The sequence below is a fragment of the Tachyglossus aculeatus genome, chromosome X1 (genome assembly GCF_015852505.1).
Source record: "Tachyglossus aculeatus isolate mTacAcu1 chromosome X1, mTacAcu1.pri, whole genome shotgun sequence".
Taxonomy (NCBI): domain Eukaryota; kingdom Metazoa; phylum Chordata; class Mammalia; order Monotremata; family Tachyglossidae; genus Tachyglossus; species Tachyglossus aculeatus.
The window spans coordinates 74,082,929-74,102,093 of NC_052101.1; the positions used below are offsets into that span (position 1 = coordinate 74,082,929).

The following is a 19,165-nucleotide window of genomic DNA, read 5'->3' on the forward strand; positions in this document are numbered from 1 at the left end:
ACAATGACATGGCAAGGAGGCAGGTGAACTACTTGTATGATACCTGAAGTGGCTTATGCACCTAATTATTTAGAGATGATGGATTTATTAGGTCCCGATTTCCGAAAACTAAGTTATTCATGAAATGGTTTTAACCCCCCACAATCCTGTAACTGTTCTCTATTCAAAGGCTTTACCACAAGGATCCGATCACCTCTTCAAAGAGAGGACAGACAAACTGCCAGAGCATTGCTCCTGGTAGGGCAAATAGATTAACTCTTCCAGAGTTTAAAAATCCACTTCCAGTAAATATGAACACTCGGGATGATCATTTCCCTTTCTCTGACTCCAGCTAATGTGTTGTGTTCATGTACATGTCTCTGTGGAAATCTTACACAAGATACAGACAGGATTTCATTTAAATGTCTAGAACTTTATAATCATTTTCTTATAACAATAATTTATCATGCAATAAGCTCTAAATAAGGGAAATATCTGAAGTCTCCATCTGTAAAGAACACCTTTCACAGAAAATCATCAATAACTACAGTCCACTGAAATCTGGCTTTGCACAAGTTCATGCACCACGAGCTGCAAAGAGCTCTCAGTGCATTCCATAACTACACTTTCTATTTTGAAGCCAGCAAACTATTCTCTGCCCTATATAAAATCTTTTGAGATCAGAGTCTCTTAGGACACTGGCTTTCATTAGTACTATAGGTAACAAATAAAGCATGGTTGTTTTCCTCAGGGACTTTTGGCACTTTCACCATGATCTGCTGGGATCCCTGAGAAATTATCAAAATGCCAGATTTCTGCTATTTAAGTAGTGGCGGTGGATGTGCTCAAGATCGCAGAGGGCTTAATCTAGCTTCTTTCTGCTGTCTGTGTTGTGCACAGAAGCTAAGAACTCCACAATGAGTTTGGCAGTTTTCCTGGGACGTTCCATGACCACAGAATGTCCGCAGTTCTCCAAGAGTTCCACCTGACAGTTGCAGATGGAATTGGCTAACATGTCTGCTCCAGATACATCCAGGACCTGGGTACAAAAGAAAGAAGTAAATGTTATGGGAAGATCCTATTACCTTTCATTCCAGTTTAAAATGATGTGGGGCTCTGTATTATGAAATTATGCCTCACTAGTCCCTGGGAATTCTTTGAGGAGTTTAATAAGTGGGTGAAATGAGGGGAACCGGTTAATGCTATCTAGTTACATTAGCTTAACAAAGTTCCCTACTGAAGACTTTTAAAAAAGCAGATAGATCTTAAACCCTCAAGGGCAAGGACCAGGTCTGTTACACTTAGTGTTGGCTCCCAAGTGCATAATATAGTGCTCTATACCTGCAGGCATTCAAAAAATACTAAGGTAAATGCAGTAACCATGGATAGAAAACTGAGAAGAAACATTTCTGGATGGAGAAATGTAAATAATGGCATCCTCCAAGGATTGACATGAAGACTAGTTTTGTTTCACATCTTCATATAGGACCTGGAAGAGGGAATGTGTGGTGAAATTTCCAACTTTGTAGGGGAAACTAAGCTCTTCTATTGGTGGAATGTCATGCAGATGAGAAAGAACTGCCAAAAGACTTTGTAGAGCTGAATGACTGTAAAAAAACAAGTGGCAGATAAGCTTCAGTGTGGGCAAGTGCATGATGATGGGACTCAGTGGAAAACAAATCACCCAAACTTCAACATAATGATGACAGGGTTGGAGCTTCCTGCCATGACTCAGGAGAGAGAACTCAGTGTCACTATTGACTGTTTCTTCAAAAAGGTTAACAAAATCCTGGGTATCATCAGGAAAGATAATGGAAGGATACAGCTACAAAAGCTGTAGCTTTGCCACTACATAAAACCATGTAGCATCCGCATCTGGAATACTATCTGTTGCTTCATTTTAGGAGAGTCAAAACAGACTTGGAGAAGGCTATACGAGAACATCCAAATGACCAGGACAATAGATCAGCCTTTAAGGGTGGCTTAGGAACTTCAGTCTAGAAAGATGAAGGCTGAGTGGGGACATGATTCTTTTTGTAAAAACATGAAGGGTGGGGACTAGAGGGAAATGGTATTGTTGTTTATCAGATTCCACAACATCCACAACACCAAGATGAGGGAAAACTTACTGAAGATTGAAGCTGGTAACATTTCTTCACATGGTGGCAAACAAAAGGATTTTGTTAAAACAGGAAATTGTTCAGGCCAAAAATATCAGCACATTCAAGAGGGGTTGGGATAAATCCCTAACGCTTGGGAAGCACTTAAACCTCAAGTCTCCTGGCTCCATAAGAAGCCACTGTAGTTGGAAAGCCCTAGTCACCAGGGTCTAGATCCTGTCTAAGCCACAGCACCGAAGTAGGGAACACCAGCGTGTGTGACCTAATGATACAGAGGGGAGTGGAGGTAATGAGAATAACTTTACCTTGCCAAGTAGGAGCACAACCTAGGTTGCTCTGGCAACTATCTGAGCAACAGCAAGGCCCAATTCACCAAGGCCCAATGCAGGCCATCTGCTAGCTTGCTAAGGCTGCTGTGGACTGCACATCTTCAATGAAATGCAGCAAGTCGGAGTCGAGTTAGTAATCCCATACACCCTGCTCTTCTGAAGGTTGTAATCGGAGTGGGAAGGGTTGTTACCTGTATCCATGGCTACCTCAGAGCAAGGTAGGAGTGACTGCAGGTGAAAGGTGTTGGCTTGGAGTCAGGTCAGATTTAGCCAGTGGGCCCTATTCTGGTCAAAGGGCTAGAAGGAGTGTGAAGACAGCAGAAATCTTCTTCTGTGGAAGTATAGATCTCCACAGGTAACATATTTTGTAGTAGCAACAGTATTAGCAATGGCATTTACTGAGCATGATGCAATGTACTAAGCCCTTAGAAGTGTAGTTGGAGAACAGGAGGTGAAAAGGACGGGTGGATAAAGCTGGAAAGGAGTCTTTGAGATGGAGTGAGGTAGGCAGCCACAGGAGGTTTTTGAATAGTGAAGAAACATGTGCCGAGGCACGTTTCGGGAAGATGATCCAGGCAGCAGCATGGAATAGGGGCAAAAATGGGAAGAGGCTGGAGGCAGGAGAACAGAGAGGAGGCTAACACAGAAGTTTAAGTACCATATGACAACTGCTTGAACCAGGGTGATAACTCTGTGGGTAGAGAGGAAGGGGAGGATGCAGGCAATGTTTTAGAGGGAAAATTGGGAGGAATTAGCAGTGGACTGAAGCACATATCTGAAAAACAATGAGAAGTCAAGGTAGCAGCCTTCCGGGACAGGACAGATGGTGATGTTATTGATAGAGATAGGAAGGTTGGGAGGAGGGAAGGATTTGGGAGGAAAGAGGAAGAGTTCAGTTTTGGACATGTTGAGTTTGAGATTCCAGCGAGCCATTCAAGTGGAGATTCATTCACTCATTCAATCATATTTACTGAGCGCTTACTGTGTGCAGAGAGAGACTGTGTGCAGAGCACTGTACTAAGCACTTGGGAAGTACAAATCGTCAACATATAGAGACAGTCCCTACCCAACAACAGGCTCACAGAGATGCAAGATTGAATAGCAGTGGAGCAGTCAGAGCTAGAGAGGTAAATCTGGGAATCATCCATATAGAGATGGTAGCTAAAGCCAGGCGAGTGAGCAGATGAGCTCCCTGAGAGAGTATGTGCAGCATGAGAACCATAGGAAACCAGAACAGAGCCCTGAAGGACACCCACTGGTAGGGGTTGAGAGGTGGAAGAAGAACCAGAGAATGAAACTGAGAAGAAGCAGTTGAGATATAAGAAAACCAGAACCAGATGAGTACCAACTCTGTTGCATTTCACCCTCCTAAGTGCTTAGTACAGTACTCTGCACACAGTAAGCACTCAATAAATAAATACCACTGATTGATTGAATGATACTACGTTGGCAAAACCAAGATCTGATTCCATTTTAAGTAGAGAGATGTGGTCAGTTGTGTCTAAGATGGCTGAGAGGTCAAAGAGGAATGGGACAGCGTAAAGCCTGTTGCATTTGGCTCTGAATCAGTCATTGGTGACTTGGGAGAGTGTAGTCTTAGAGGGATGAAGTGTGTAAAAGCCCGACTGTAGTGGGTCAAGGAAAGATTTGAAGGAGAGGAAGTGAAGGCAGTGGGTGTATACAACCCTTTCCAGGAGTTTGACCAGGAATGGGTTAGAGGTAGTTCCTTATTTCTGTTCTGCCTTGTGGGGGAACCTCTGGGGACGTGGTCTCAACTAAGATTTTCCTAAGGACCATGAGTGTATTCGTGTATTATTTTCATGTGCAAGTTAAAATATCACATCTGTGAGGTTGTCACTTAATTTTCCTCTTCTTTGTTTCTTCTCCTGCACTCACCCTACTTGATAGAGATTCCCTACACATTGAATGTGTATAAGCCCTGTACTAATGAATGTATAGCCTAGAAGGAAGACACACTAAGAACCAAGGACAGGATAAGGACTGGCAGGGAGGGCAGCCAGAAATTTTTGCTGACTCACAAATGATCCACAGTTAGGCACAGCTTGGATTATTCTAACCTGAAATAAATTAATTCAATTGCGTATTGGAAGCATTAATGACAAAGGGATTCAAGCTCTTGGGCTAAAGGTATACTGAGAATGAAAGAGAAGTACCAGGGCCTAGTGGAAAGAGCTCAGACCTGGGAGACAGGGGAACTTGGTTCTAATCCCAGCACCGCCACTTACCTGCTGTGTCATAAGTCACTTAACTTCTCTGTGCCTCAGTTTCTTCATCTGCAAAATGGGGATTAAATATATGCTCTCCATCCCCTTTAGACTGTGAACTCTCCGTGTCTGATCTGATCGCACTGGATCTACCCCAGCATTTTGCACAGTGCTTAGCACATACTAAGTGCTTAAATAGCAGTTTTAATTATTCTTATTATGGATTGTGGAATAAGTTGACATGAGAACAAATGAAAGGGTTAATACCAACCAACCATAGGTCAGGTTAAATCAGAAGTTTAATAAAAGAAAAAAACACATACTCAGTTGTGCCATAACACATATTTTCAGAGCATGTTTTGGGTAGAACACTCTTCCTACAACATGCACTTGTCTGGATACAATGTGATATGGTGTTGGCAGAAATAGTTGTGCGCAAACATGTGGCATCAACACAATGTGAGCATCACAATGCAATTTCTCCTTAACACAAGGTTCTTTACAAACAGAACCTTTGTGTTGTAGGTGAACTGACTGCATATTTCAAATGGAGACACCAGTTATGGAAGAAAGGGAGATGGAAAGGCATCATGTAAACCTAAGTCAACTGTTATCACCTGCCAGCAATTTTTTAAATCAATGTAAACTGAGACCTAATGATAAAATCATCCCAAACTGTTCAATGTACCCAATGCTAGCCCCATGTACCGATTTCTTATCTTCAACCTTTATAGGCCCAACCCTCTAGAAAACATTTTCCTGAACTTTGAGAGATTTCTGTTTGTTTCCTTTTATTTCAAAGTCCCCTGCACCTCACCCCCACTACCCCTCACTCTTTTTGATCTAGATATATGTGTGCACATATATATGCATATATATGTATCTCTTTGAATGCTGAAGACATTGAAAAGGAGCTTTAAGACTAACATAGATAAATTTCACCGTTTCCAACACCCTGAATTACATGCCACATAATGATAATAATAATAATAATAATAACAATGGTATTTGTTAAGTGCTTACTATGTGCCAAGCACTCTTCTAAGCACTAAGGTAGAAGAGCGTCTACCTCGATCTTGTCGATCTTGTCCATGTTTTCATGGAGCATGTATCTTGAGGTTGTCCCACGTGGGGCTCACACTTTTAATCCTCATTTTACAGATGAGGTAACTGAGGCACAGAGAAGTTAAGTGACTTGCCCAAGGTCACACAGCAGACAAGTGCTGGAGTTGGGATTAGAACCCACGTCCTATGACTCCCAAGCCCATGCTCTTTCCACTAAGCCACGGTGCTTCTAACTGCTAACATCTAGCAAATAATTTTCTACTGCCACTTCAATGCTTCCCCCATAATCTAAGGACTTGGATTCTCACCCCCCTGCCTCTTAAAACACTTATGTACATAGCTTGAAACTTTGTTGCTTTCCCTTAACTATAATTTTAGTGTCTGTCTCCCGGACTAGACTGTAAACTCCTTGAGGGCAGAGTTCATGTCTATTAACTCAATTGTTCTCCTAAGCACTTAGAAGAGTGCTCTACCCACAGTAAACACTCAAATACTGATGATTAATTTTCCCACCACAAACAGAAACAAATTATTCTCAGTAGGTGAACAACTTTCTTAGCTCACAGAACATTTCTCACAGGGCAATAAGGAGAATCAACCTTTACAACCATAATGTGTGCTACTGCTGTAAAATAGAGGCCAGCTGGAAGCTGGAGCCATGAGAAAGCTCCCTCCTGTTCCTGAGGAGGCTACTGGTATCCTAGGCACTGCCCAGACACTATCCCAAATGGAGAGTGACCTTCACCAACCTCGACCATGTTCTCCCGTGTGTCCCTTTACCCTCGTGTCTACATTTTCCTCTCCCCACCCCATATGTGGATGTGTGCATCTGTCCACTGTCCATCCCCACAGCAGTCCTTCCCCGGATTTTTCCCCATACTTCAAAGGAAAAGATGGAAATAGTACCTGATCTTGCTTCCCCCAGATGACTTGAGTTGGGACTTCGATCTTGTCCATGTTTTCATGGAGCATGTATCTTGACTTTTCATTTACTATTTCCAAAAACACTTCATAGAAAAGGAAGTAAAAGTTACACATATTAGAATTTTTGTTTATGACATTTACCAAACCCACTGGACATTTTCATTTTGCAGCAGTCCAGAAAAACATTTCAAAAAAGTGACTTAAAAAAACAACCCACCCATAGCTTCAATCTTAATGAAAGTGGTGTCAAAGCAGGTTACTTACACTTTCGATAGAAATCATTATGTGGGGTGCGAACATCAACAAGACCCTGCAGAATCTAAAGATAAACAACAAAATATCAAAGAAAAGACAGATCATATTTTTTGAAGCATCCCCTTCTTCCAAGAGCCTTGGAAGTGAAGGAGACTTTAGTGGGCTATCGCTGTGTATTCATTTCTGGGTTTTTTTTCCATCGTTGCTATCCATTTATATGTAGGAGGCATATCTTTCTGAGGTGCTTCTCTGACAAGAAAGTTGCTTCATCAAAGGTTCTTTCTTGCAGCATTACATGAGCATTGTGATATGATTCTTATGCCACACCTCAAGAGAGATGGTCTCTGTGTTTGCAAGGTTGGCCCTTACTGGAGCAGCAAGGAGTCTGAGAGTTATTCCTTCCCAGCAATAATGTGCTGTTACTTTTCCTGCTGCTGGTGTTATCATAACATTGTTTCTTACTGAATTTGCCTGGTTGTTTCTCTCCCCTATTGGCCAAGGATTATGTCTGATTCATTAGCCTTGTACCTTTTCCCAGTGCTTGGCACCCAGAAAGCACTTACCAAATGTCAGAAATAATAACAACAATGGTTAATGATAAAAATAATGATTTTTAAAGCAGTAGATGGGGGTGGTTTAGGAATCAAATAAGCTATCCACGTCACACATCCTACTCACTCAGTGCCCTGAAATAAAAACAAAACACAGAGGTTTATTAAAGGAGCAAAGGTACCCTGCCTCATTTTCATGCAAATCAAAAGGTGATTAGGAAATTGCATGTTTATATCATTCAGAATCAGCTGGGGTTGGGATAGTTCCATGAAGAAACTGATCTGCTGCTCATGTGGGTCTTCTAACTGACCTCTCTGAATATGCAACCTTAGGACAAAAATACATAAGACATGTCATATTGGATCAGACCAATGATCTGTTTACTCCAGCATTTTGTCTTTGATAGTGAAAGCAGAGAATGCTGAAGAACACACATAAAAATTGTTCTCCTTGCCATTCATCCTCACGGTTAGGGACACAGTTGTCCTTCATGCTCAAAGATGCCACCACGGAAGGTGAAGATCACCTATGGGTGTGAGTGAGTGAGTGAGTGAGTGAGTGAGAGAGAGAGAGAGTGTGTGTGTGTGTGTGTGTGTGTGTGTGTGTGTGTGTGTGTGTGTGTATCTGCAAAGACTAATGCGGAACCCGCAGCTCCAACCACACTATATGCATACACAAAGACTGTGCTTTGTTATGCTGCCGTGTATTGTTTGTGGTGACTGGCACTGTTTTTGCCTCTTTATATCATGTTCTTCTCAAAGCTTCTTCTCAAAAAGAGCCACTCCTTTCTTGAATGCTGGCTTGTTTGCCACAGTTGTCTCCCAGTATTGCCTGAAGCTTTTTTTTTTTGTCTTATTAGCTCCATACAACTTTTCCTCTGTCTCCTTATTTTTGGTTGCCCAATTTCAGCTCACCCTATGGCAGCTGTTTGGGGAACCCAACATCCATTATTGTCACATGGCCCATCCATGCGAAGCTAAGCTGCGTTGAGGTAAGCATAGCTTCAGGGATTGAGGACTGAATTCACTGCATGATTTATTTGGGATTCTATCTTGTTAATGATGTTGAGTAAGGCTTCTAAGTGGAATCACTCAAGAAATCAGATGCGGTATTTGGAAATGGTGTAGATCTCCGAACTTTTAAGAAGGTGGGACAGCACTCAGCTCTGTAGACCTTCAGTTTGGTCTGAAGCCTAATACCTCACTGCTGCCACACTCCGACCATCTCCCAGGGGATGTTTTGCCATTCATGATTCAGTTTTCTACTTCCTTCTCTATCGCTGCACCATTGACCAGTTTGCTGCCCAGATAGAATTCTGTGATGGTACGGTGTTTTAGCTCTGTGTTCAATGAAGAAGATCTTTGATAGGGTAGGGATTTCCCCTATGCAGACTGCTACATTACTTCAGTTTTCTTCAAAAACGTATCAGTCCTTAGCACTTGGCTGACTCAGAAAAACAGTTTTTCAGTCATTGATATGTTTTCTTGGTTGTGCATCTCTAAGACACAATAATCTCCAAATAGCAATTCTTGAAAAACTTTCTCTACGACTTCACTTCTGTTGAGCTGGAGGAGCAGAAGCATAGTCTCATAACTATGGACCACCTAGCAATCTTAACTTTTCCCTCTAGTTAGTATCCATTATGGACTTCTCATGACTTCTCAAGTTGGCTGCCCGAATGACATTTCTTGGGTCTTAAAGTCCCTCCTTCCTTCCCATTTTAGAAAAGGTAATGTAGCAAAATGTGAACGATGTTTCTTTAGATTCAGAATGTACCGACCATTCTGCAGCATAGACTGAGATATGTGAAAGATGCAAACAATACAATCATGGACATGTGAACGCTATACAGTCCTCTCAATGGGCAGTTAACATTAAAGAATTATGCCTATAGAGGCACTAAGTGCTAGACCGTAAGCTCGCTGTGGGCAGAGAATGTATCTGTTTATTGTTATATTGTACTCTCCCAAGTACATAGTACAGTGCTCTGCACAAGGTGAGCACTCAATATATACGACTGAGTGACTGATAATCTGATACCGTTGTTTGTATTCACAGTTTTCCACTTGGAGAGGTGGTCTCACATCTCCAGGTTTGTCCAAATGTGCTATCTCTCCAACTCTTTTCCTCACCCCTATGTTGAAAAAGAGTTAAAAGGAAAAAAATCTTAAGCATAAAGTCCCCACAACCAAACTAGGAGGAGCAGAACAACTATGGGTTCTGGGTTTTCCTCTTGCTCCCATTATATGTATATTGTCCATTTCTACCTGCCTCTCCATTAGATTGTAAACTCCTCCAGGACAGGGACCAGGTCTTTGCCTTTCACTGTATGTTTTCAAGCACCTAGTACAGTGCTCTACACCAGTGGGTGCTTAATAACTATTCATGATGATGATGATGATGTTGAAGATGAAGAAATTAGTACAGAGTGTCAATCAAATGGGCATGCTGATTCAAGGCTCCAGGGCACATGGCTTCAGAAGGGTCCACAGGGCTCTCTCCACAAGCACTGGGAGCATCAAGCATGAGATCTGTCCCATAAAAATACAGGCCATGAAAAAGTATCTTGCATGAGAAGGATCCACTTCAGAAACACACCCTTGCCCAATATCAGGCTTCCACTTCTGCGCTGAAACTTACTTTAGAGGAATGCAGTTCTGGATGATTAGCATTAGTTTTCTCTTGGTAACTCCCGATCTCTTACAACTGTAAAACATGGGGTTTTCAAAGAGCAGCCAATGGCCTTCGAAGTCAGCTGGCAATAGTTATTAGCACACACAAAAAAATGAGTGTGTAGGAGTAACCATGAAACACGGCTTAACTCCAATGCCAGAGACTATTTTCCTCCAGTTTCCATGTTACCCAGTCTTCCAATGAATAATTTGATACTCTGGGTAAAATCCACCGACAAGAGGCTGATGGGATCATGACAAACATTAACAGAAGCATCCCAGACTACACCTCTTTACCTGCTGGGGCACTCTGAACCGAACATATGAGCAAAGTTTCAGCATGTCGGCCATTTCCTCTGGTGTGGATGGAATTAAGGGAATCTTCTCCACATCAGCTGTCCTGTGTAGTTCTTTTAGTCGCTGTACAAATTGGTTATCAGTTGTGTACTGCAGGCCTGTAGATTCCAAACCAAAACAATACCATAACTAAAAGGTGTCGAGACACTCAAAGTCCAGTACCTGAAGAATATACTCCAGGGGGAGTTCTGAAATCAGGCTAAACTACGACAATACTACATTCCAGTTTGCCCTTTCCCTATCCACTGGTTCTTCTTAAATGGAGGGTCACAAAGGAGTTCCATTGAGGTCAAGGAGACTGGCGTTGCGAAACTCTGAATGGCTGCTTGATGAAGACCACAGTGCTCCTCCACTCCCAACCTTTAAATACTGTGGTGATGCCAAGGAGACAAATTGTGGGCCTTTTTTTTTGATGGAGGGAGTGAGGGCATGGATGAAAAGTTGGAGAACACTGCCACAGACCAAAAGAAAATAAGTTTTGCCATGCTTGTTAGGTGACAAATAAACTACTGGGAGAGTCAGGGAGCAGCTTTCAAAGGGTAATTAGAAGGCATTTCTACTGGAGCTCGTGTTTCATTCTAACCCTTCTTTAAAGAGAGCTTTGGTTAAGCTATCTGAAGGAATTAGGAAAGAAGGTTACTGAAGTCATTTCAACTCTGTGTTCCAACTGATCTGGAAGTTTTGAAAAATAGAAACACTATTGTCCTCTTGCTCAGTTTTACTGATTAGGGAGGCAAGAATGGAGTGGAAATAATGATAAGGGACTTCTAAACAATTTAAGCTGAGACCTTGGATCAGATCAAAACAGGAGACATAAAATATGAAATAAAGATGAGTTCCTAAACAGAGGATTTCAGTAGAAGGATTAGCATGTGTGAGGAAAGTACAATTAGATGTGCTGTGCTGAGGGACTGTTCCTATTCAGAACTCATGTTCAGCTCTCCATCTCTGATGGTAGCTCAATGCCACAAGAATCACTCAGAAGGTTTATGGGAGCAAGTAAAGTAGTTAAAATTACAAAGTATGATTTTTATGGGGCCTAACAAGCAAGTGTAGGTATCCTTAACCATGTATGGACCTGCATATCAATTTAGTTAGGGAATGCCACTCTCTGATATCACGTACTTATACACACACCCCTCCCCAATCAGTGCTGAATAAATTCTTGCTTGTAGCCCTTTTAAAATGTCCCAAATCGGCCGATATTAATATATCATTAATTATTTTTCAAACACTGCTTTTCCAATATGTTTACAGGTTAGTTCTCATTCTGTTTTGTCACCGAAATCAATTCTTTGTGACCTTTACCTTCATGAGAGGTGTTCCCTGATTGTTCTCAGTTTTTCTACTTCTGTGTTTCTAGTGGATCTAATTACTAAGTCCAAAGTATTGCTCATTTGATGTAGGCCACGCCCTCTTGGTTGTCGTAATTTAAATCATATTTTTCATGACCTATGTACTTTATTTTCTAATTAAGTTTAAGCTCCTCACTTGTATTAAATGTTGTCTGAACAGTTTGTTGATTTTGTAAAATTTATGCTTATGATTTATGCTTATGCTTTATGATTTCAGTGTATATACAGTATGCCTCTCCCCCTCTAGAATGTAAGCTCACTGTAGACAGGGGGCATGTCTATCCCCTCTGTTATACTGTACTGTCCCAAGCACTTAGTGCAGTGCTCTACACACAGAAAGCGCTCAATAAATACCATAAATTAATACGATTGATTGCCTACCAGACTGTAGCCTTGAAAGCCCTTGTGGTCATGCAGGTGAACGCATTATTTGATGTGGCCCATCAGGTAGTAGAACATAATCAGTGTTTGGAAGGAGGGGAGTTTGGGGGCTGTTTACATTTTCAAAAGTTCATCAGACTCACTTTTATGTGATAAATAACAATAAACGTGGTCCTTCTAGTCCACTGTAGGGCTGCTCAATTGACCGTACTCGGATCAAAAATAGTTAAGATGCAGCATGAGGTCATTTCCATATTTTGAAAATTAAATAGTAAAAGTATGCAATGTCCCTCACTCTCACCTCACTGGCCATCAACCCCTTGCTCAGTCCCTCCTCCCTGTCTGGAACTCCCTCCCCTTACATATGTGATAGACAGGATGCTCCCCATCTTCAAGCCCTACTTAAATCATCTCTCCTGCAGGAAGCCTTCCCAGACTATGCTCTCACCCCCCACACCCTATTCTCCCTCTCAGCTGCTTCTCTCATGCACTCAGTCCCACTTACTATGCACTCAGTGATCCCTCCCCCCTCCCCCAAGCCCCACTCCCCCAGCACTTACGTACACAATTTTACACTCGGTTGCTTCCCTTACCTGTGATTTATTTTAAATGTGTCTCCCCCTTTAGACTGTAAGCTTCTTGAGGGCAGGGACCGTGTCTACCAGCTGTATTGTATAGAAAAATGCTCTGCACAAAGTGCTCATTAAATACCATTGACTGATTATCAGTACAGCAATGTTTATCTGAAATGCCAATATTTTAAAATCAATTACTAATAAACTTTTGATGTGAATGAGAACTATATTTTCATTATTTAATTCACTTACTAGATGCAGTCCATAAACTAGATGTGGATAAGAATGTTGGCTCGTAACTTGTCACCCTGCTCTAAAATAGTCTCACACCCAATAATTTTTTTCCATCTGGGTCAAAACCATAAGTGCATCCCAAACCCTCTTAATAATCCTTTCCTGCTTCAGAAACAGCAGCCATTTTTGACCTTTCACACAGAACTCCTTTCTCCATGAAAGCACAGATAGTGATGGATGAAAATTAGTCATGCCAAAAGCAATTCCTGACCCATCACCACAAAGTTCAAAGATGAAATATGAAGAGGAAACAAATGATGAAACAGGTGGATAAGGTAAAGGTCCACTTTGACACAATTAACAATTGGCCAACAATTTCATAGCTGCAAAATTTCATTCCATGGACTGCTCTGAGGATCTCGGGTAACCAAGGGGACACGAAATTAGATCAGAAACTCTGCAACAACCAGCACTCAGTAAGTTACCCAGACACAATAACTTTCTCAAATCTAATTGCCTCTACACTGAGAGATATTTGGGGGATTTTGTGGAAGAACAGCATAGATTTGGTTAAATTTATAGGGGGTATCCATTGAGAAAGGAGAGGGGAGGTAGGCTTATGCACTAGCAGAACTTGAAAAAGGCAAGGATTTACTTGAGGATGTATGGCGGACGGCCAGGTGTAAGATGAAAAGCAAGGCTTGCAAAATACTGACCACCAGGACACATGGAAGTAAGAACACAAGCTGTAGCTAAAACAGGGTGAGACCAGGAGATGGGGGGCTGGCGGAGAGGAGCGGACACTGATACCCCCCGACCGAACAATCACGGAAGGAGACGAATAGAGGGCCAATAGCAAAAGACGATGGCAATCAGTGGACCTGAGAGAGGGTTTACACAAGCGTAGATTGTAACAGTGTGACTCTCTTTGGGTGACACTGTCCCCACTAGAGATCACCCACCAGATCACGACTGATGTGATGCCCCTCTTTGATAGGTTGGCAATAAAACTGCAATTGCTTTTCCTGAGTATCTCCTTGCTGGCTTAATGGAAAAAGCCCGCTCTTGGGAGTCAGAGGACGTGGGTTCTAATCCTGCCTCCGCCATCTGTCTGCTGTGTGGCCTTGGGCAAGCCACTTAAATTCTCTGAGCCTCAGTTACCTCATCTGTAAAATGTGGATTAAGACTGTGAGCCCCAAGTGGGACAACCTGATTACATGGCTCAGTGGAAAGAGCCCGAGCTTTGGAGTCAGAGGTCATGGGTTCAAGTCCCCGCTCCGCCAATTGTCAGCTGTGTGACTTTGGGCAAGTCACTTCACTTCTCTCTGCCTCAGTTACCTCATCTGTAAAATGGGGATTAAGACTGTGAGCCCCCCGTGGGACAACCTGATCACTTTAAAGAAGCAGCGTGGCTCAGTGGAAAGAGTGTGGGCTTTGGAGTCAGAGTCATGGGTTCAAACCCCGGCTCCGCCAATTGCCAGCTGTATGACTTTGGGCAAGTCACTTAACTTCTCTGTGCCTCAGTTACCTCATCTGTAAAATGGGGATGAAGACTGTGATCCCACGTGGGACAACCTGATCACCTTGTAACCTCCCCAGTGCTTAGAACAGTGCTTTGTACATATTAAGTGCTTAATAAATGCCATCATTATTATTATTATTACCCCAGTGCTTAGAACATTGCTTGGCACACAGTAAGCACTTAACAAATATCATAATTATTATTCTAGCCTTGCATTACCCCAACCACACCACCAGAGAATGAAGCTGCTTTTGACCAATTCCGAACACCTTCTCGGTGTGGTCTTGCAGCATCAGCCTTCTGGGGATAACATCTCCCAGGGTTAACAAAAATCCCTTTTGTGTTTTTCAGTATGGAAAACTTTAAGCAAGTGTGATTTGCCCCAGAGTCTCTTCTATGCGTCTCATAAACTTACTTCAACTCAAGGACTTGCGTTAAGAGTTGGTACCCCCCAAATCTTCTCTTATGCAGTAGAGAAAATTCTCTTTCTGATAGTGATGAAAGTCCAACCTATGACAAGAGTGATCGATAAACCAAGAGCCTTCCATGTATGAATGTACTACTTAAAAGGAAAAAAAACACCAAATGATTTTAGTGGAGGTAAAGAAAAAAAAAGAAGGAAAAAAAGCCTTCACATGAGTGGTGTTTCCTTCAATTTCCCTGTCCTACAAGGCCTACAGTGAGGAAACGCCAACAATATCCTGCCAAGTTTTCAGAGTTATGGGAAATGCTAGTAGCAAATTCATTCAGGTTGCAATGAAGTTGGTATACACCTGCAGAGGAAGGAAGGGGTGTGCTTTGGGTATTTTATACAATGAGGGTGGGCTGTAGTTCTGAACATGTTTTTATTCCTGGACTAAAATAATCATGCCCATCAAATGTACCTTTATGAAACTGAAATTCACACAGGCAAATCATCACAGACACTGAGAACTTTTATATCCTAGCTTCTCCCCCGCTCATGTTTACATTAGGACTGTCACTTCAAACTCCTTTTCTGAATCCTTTAGTATAGACTGCACACACTATTGGCAAGGAGGTTCTGCCTCATGACTCACCTGCAGGACACACAAGAGACAGGCTGCAGATGTCAGATGGGTAGAAAGCAGCATACACTCCCGCAACATGGCCACCCATGGAGGTGCCAACAAGGTGAAAGGGCTTTCGGTTCAGATTAAGGCATTCCACAAACTGCAATGGAAATGTGAGCATGGTCTGGTTAAATAACTAGAAATGATGCTGAGAGTGAAAAAAACCTCCAAAAAACACACACCTGAGAAGAAGTCCAGCTAAAATTAGCTAGTGGTTCTAGAGTGGGGCATGGCTCTGCTGTGTGAAGACCCCAGAGCAAAACTCTTCAGGGTGCTCTGAAATGTGTGTCTTAGCTCACTTTCTCATCCCACTGTTGACACCATCACACTACTTCTTATGCTTCAAATTGTGTACCAGAATCCAACTAATACAAGAATCCAAATTAAAAAGTGCATAGAACAAGGCTTCTCCCTTTAGCTTCTCTACTATTTTCCTCCTTGATCTTCAAAGGTAGCATGGCCTCGTAGAAAGAACATAGAGCTGGGAGTAAGGAGACCCAGGTTTTAGTCTCAGCTCTGCCACCAGCCTGCTGTGTGACCTTGGGCAAGCTACATAACCGCTCTGTACCTCAGTTTCCTCATTTGTAAAATGGGAATAAGATCCCTGCTCTCTCCCCACTTAGACTGTGAACCCCATGTAGGACAGAGACTGTGTCCAATCAGATTAGCTTAGTATGCATTTAATGCATTCCATAATTATGATGATTTCTTCACTCCCACACTCTTCCTCCTTTTCAATGGAAAAAAAAACCAACAAAAAATGATTTCCTCACTTGTCAGCTGCCTTCGTATCTCCAGCTGAAGCAATGCAGTCACTCGGGCACAAGTTTAAAGGGTTTATTGTGGATGCTTATTAAACAAAGAACCTAAGTGTTCTCGGATGTAGCGTGACTGGGAGCTGGTGGTTTGTTTACAGGTAGAGGCATATTTGAGTAGGTCTGAGGTGGATGCTAGCTTTTTATTTTGTACATGGGGACAAACTCAGAAAGAGAGGACTTTCTTAGTACTTCCCTGACACTCTATTATATGCATTCTCTGGCTCCACATTGCTTCCCCTCCTTGGTGACAATTTTAGAATGGCATTGCCCAGATTGCTCCTGGCATTCTGAAAGGTGTGCCAGGGAAGGAAAGGCATGGGCAGAGTCAGGAGACAGTCACATACAGAGAAGAGCACCTCCAACAGATCTCAGCCTCACTGTTCTACCCACACAACTAACCTTGTAATCAAATGCAAAAAAAAAAAACCAACTACTGTTTGCTCCTCACCCATGGAGCAAGTAAAATGAATGCAACCAGAGCTTTCTTCTTGCCCAGAATAAATTATTTGGCTTGAGTAGAGGGCTGAGAGATTGTACTGGGCAAATAAATGGGCAAGCACTTATTACACAGCTTTGCACACACTAAGCGGTCAATAAATACGATTGAATGAATGAATGAAATAAGCAGTTATTGCAAAAGCGTACTAAATTGGGGCTTCCCAATTGTTTCAAGTCTATGTATACTCTCCCCACCCTGAAATAAATGAGATACCCATCTCATTAGTGACTTCTCTGTGAGCCCATCCCCAAAACACCATTGGGAGGAGTGCTGGAAAGCTCCCAGCCCAGTCCAGAATTGGGTGTGGTATTCATTCAAGGTACTGATAATGGACTCATCTCCTAGACATGCACGCACTCATACACCATCATGTTCCAGAACATGCTGGCCCTGTAAAATCCCATATGGCCACAAGTCGGTAATCACGGGGCCTACCAGAGAGCATACAATGGCACTCTGGCTGGGAAATATGGGTGATAAAACTATCTTCTGGAACAGGGTCTCCCCAGTACAAAGCCTTTCTTTTTCTGCAGTGAAAACCCATGCCTCGCTGCAATCTAGTCTCATTCCAGGATCTTGCAATCTGAGATAAGCTTGGAATGGGCATGAGCCTCCTGAGAGCCTGAGGCTGCCAGCAAGGGAAACAGCAGGCATCAACGAGCTCATTCACAGACAAGGTCTGCTCCCTAGTAAAGTAATACCAAGAGTTTGCCCATGCAATTTTCAATGGAAAAGGGTGCTTAAGATGACAAAGTCTTTCCGTTCACTTTCCATTGACAGAATCTGCCCTCAGACTTAGAAATTCCTCCTCAAAGAGCAAGCAAATTCTCTAGATAATAGCTCAGATGAAAGTGACAATTCCTTTCATCTCTAATGGAGGGTGTTCTCTGCTTGCCATTTCACCTGCTCAGTTTGGAGAGAAGAACAAACTGAGTATTGCCCAAAAGTCAGTACAGTCACCTGCTTAGTCTTCAATCTTGAAAGAGGAGCATTTGTGAAATGCTAGTTCCAGTTCCACAATGGGATGCAGTTTCTACTGCCTACCTGATGTATCCGCTTGACTTGTCCACTTATTGAGAAGTCATCTAGGGATGAGCGGGTGGTACCCTCATGGCCAGGCATGTCCACACAGATCAGATGCAGATTCTTGGGGAGGAACTGGAAAGACAAAGCTCTAACCCGTGAGTTGAAACATAGTTGATAGTAACTAGATCAGCTGAGAACTGAATGTTCTTTTTCAGGGAAGATTTTCTATTTACCTTCCCTCCCCGCAATATTCGGGGGTGTCACTGGCAACAAATATATTTCCCAAAACATTTTTCCCTAGACTGAATGCCACTTTGAAATAGTAAGCCACCAGGTAATCAATATAGTGAACTCTCAATTACAAAAAGGATATTGATTAGATAGCCTCCATAGCCACTGAGCACAGAGCAAGAGGAAATGGTCTTAAAATGCAGCATGAGGGACTCATATGAGACTGAAGCAGAAATGAAAACAGTGCCGAGTACCTCAAATAGCATTCACATCAGAACATGAAACAATCTTTGCATGTGCATGGTGTGATCAGATATGTCAGTCCTGCACTAGCCGTTTCAGTCAAATCCACACCCGTAGGTAAACTTCACCATCACTGACATAATCTTCAAATAGGAAGGAAAACTGAATACCACTGATTGATTGGTTGGCTGATGACTATATTTCTCCCTACAGCTAGCTAGCTAGGGGATTCAAGTTCAATAGAAGGAGGAATTTCTTGACAGTGAGGGTAATTAAACATCGGAATGGATGACTGATAAGGACAGATAATTTCCTTTTCTGGAGGGTTTGAAAAAGAGGGCTGGGGTGATTAAAGTATGTTCTTGACCAGAGTTTGGCAAATGGCTAGATGATATTTCAAGACTCTTTTAAAGACTAATTCCATGACTGGAGTAAATGGTGATAGGGATCACACTGATAAATTGGTCATCTCTGTCCCCTGCTTGTCCCAAACCGGGTAGTGGCCACTTAAAGAGGCAGCATCCCCCGTAAGAGTCAACCATACCAGAATTTGGGCAAACAGTAGTCTTCCTAGCCCTGAGTTGTCTCCTCCTGGGTCCTTGCCCACCCTTTTGGCAACTCGTTGTGTGTCTGCTTCTATGGGAGCTGCTCTGGCTGCCCCGCAGTTGTCCCTGCAATCCTCACTGTGCTGGGCCTGGCCCAACCATGGTAG

General features: G+C 42.5%; 1 protein-coding gene across 5 annotated transcripts in view; it reads right to left on the bottom strand.

Annotated features, from left to right (window-relative positions):
• Positions 1 to 391: 391 nt before the first annotated feature.
• The window catches only part of ABHD6 (abhydrolase domain containing 6, acylglycerol lipase), a 114,750-nt gene continuing 95,976 nt past the window's right edge, over positions 392 to 19,165 (bottom strand). For 4 of the 5 annotated variants that reach the window (XM_038739870.1, XM_038739869.1, XM_038739867.1 and 1 more), the window contains 6 exons: positions 17,998 to 18,111; positions 15,604 to 15,736; positions 10,419 to 10,576; positions 6,907 to 6,961; positions 6,625 to 6,725; positions 842 to 1,018 (listed from right to left, as the gene is read on the bottom strand). In XM_038739870.1, coding sequence (XP_038595798.1) covers positions 842 to 1,018; positions 6,625 to 6,725; positions 6,907 to 6,961; positions 10,419 to 10,576; positions 15,604 to 15,736; positions 17,998 to 18,111 — 738 coding nt within the window. Of the gene's footprint in view, positions 1,019 to 6,624; positions 6,726 to 6,906; positions 6,962 to 10,418; positions 10,577 to 15,603; positions 15,737 to 17,997; positions 18,112 to 19,165 lie in introns of all 5 variants that reach the window. The other variant, XM_038739871.1, reaches the window with a different exon arrangement.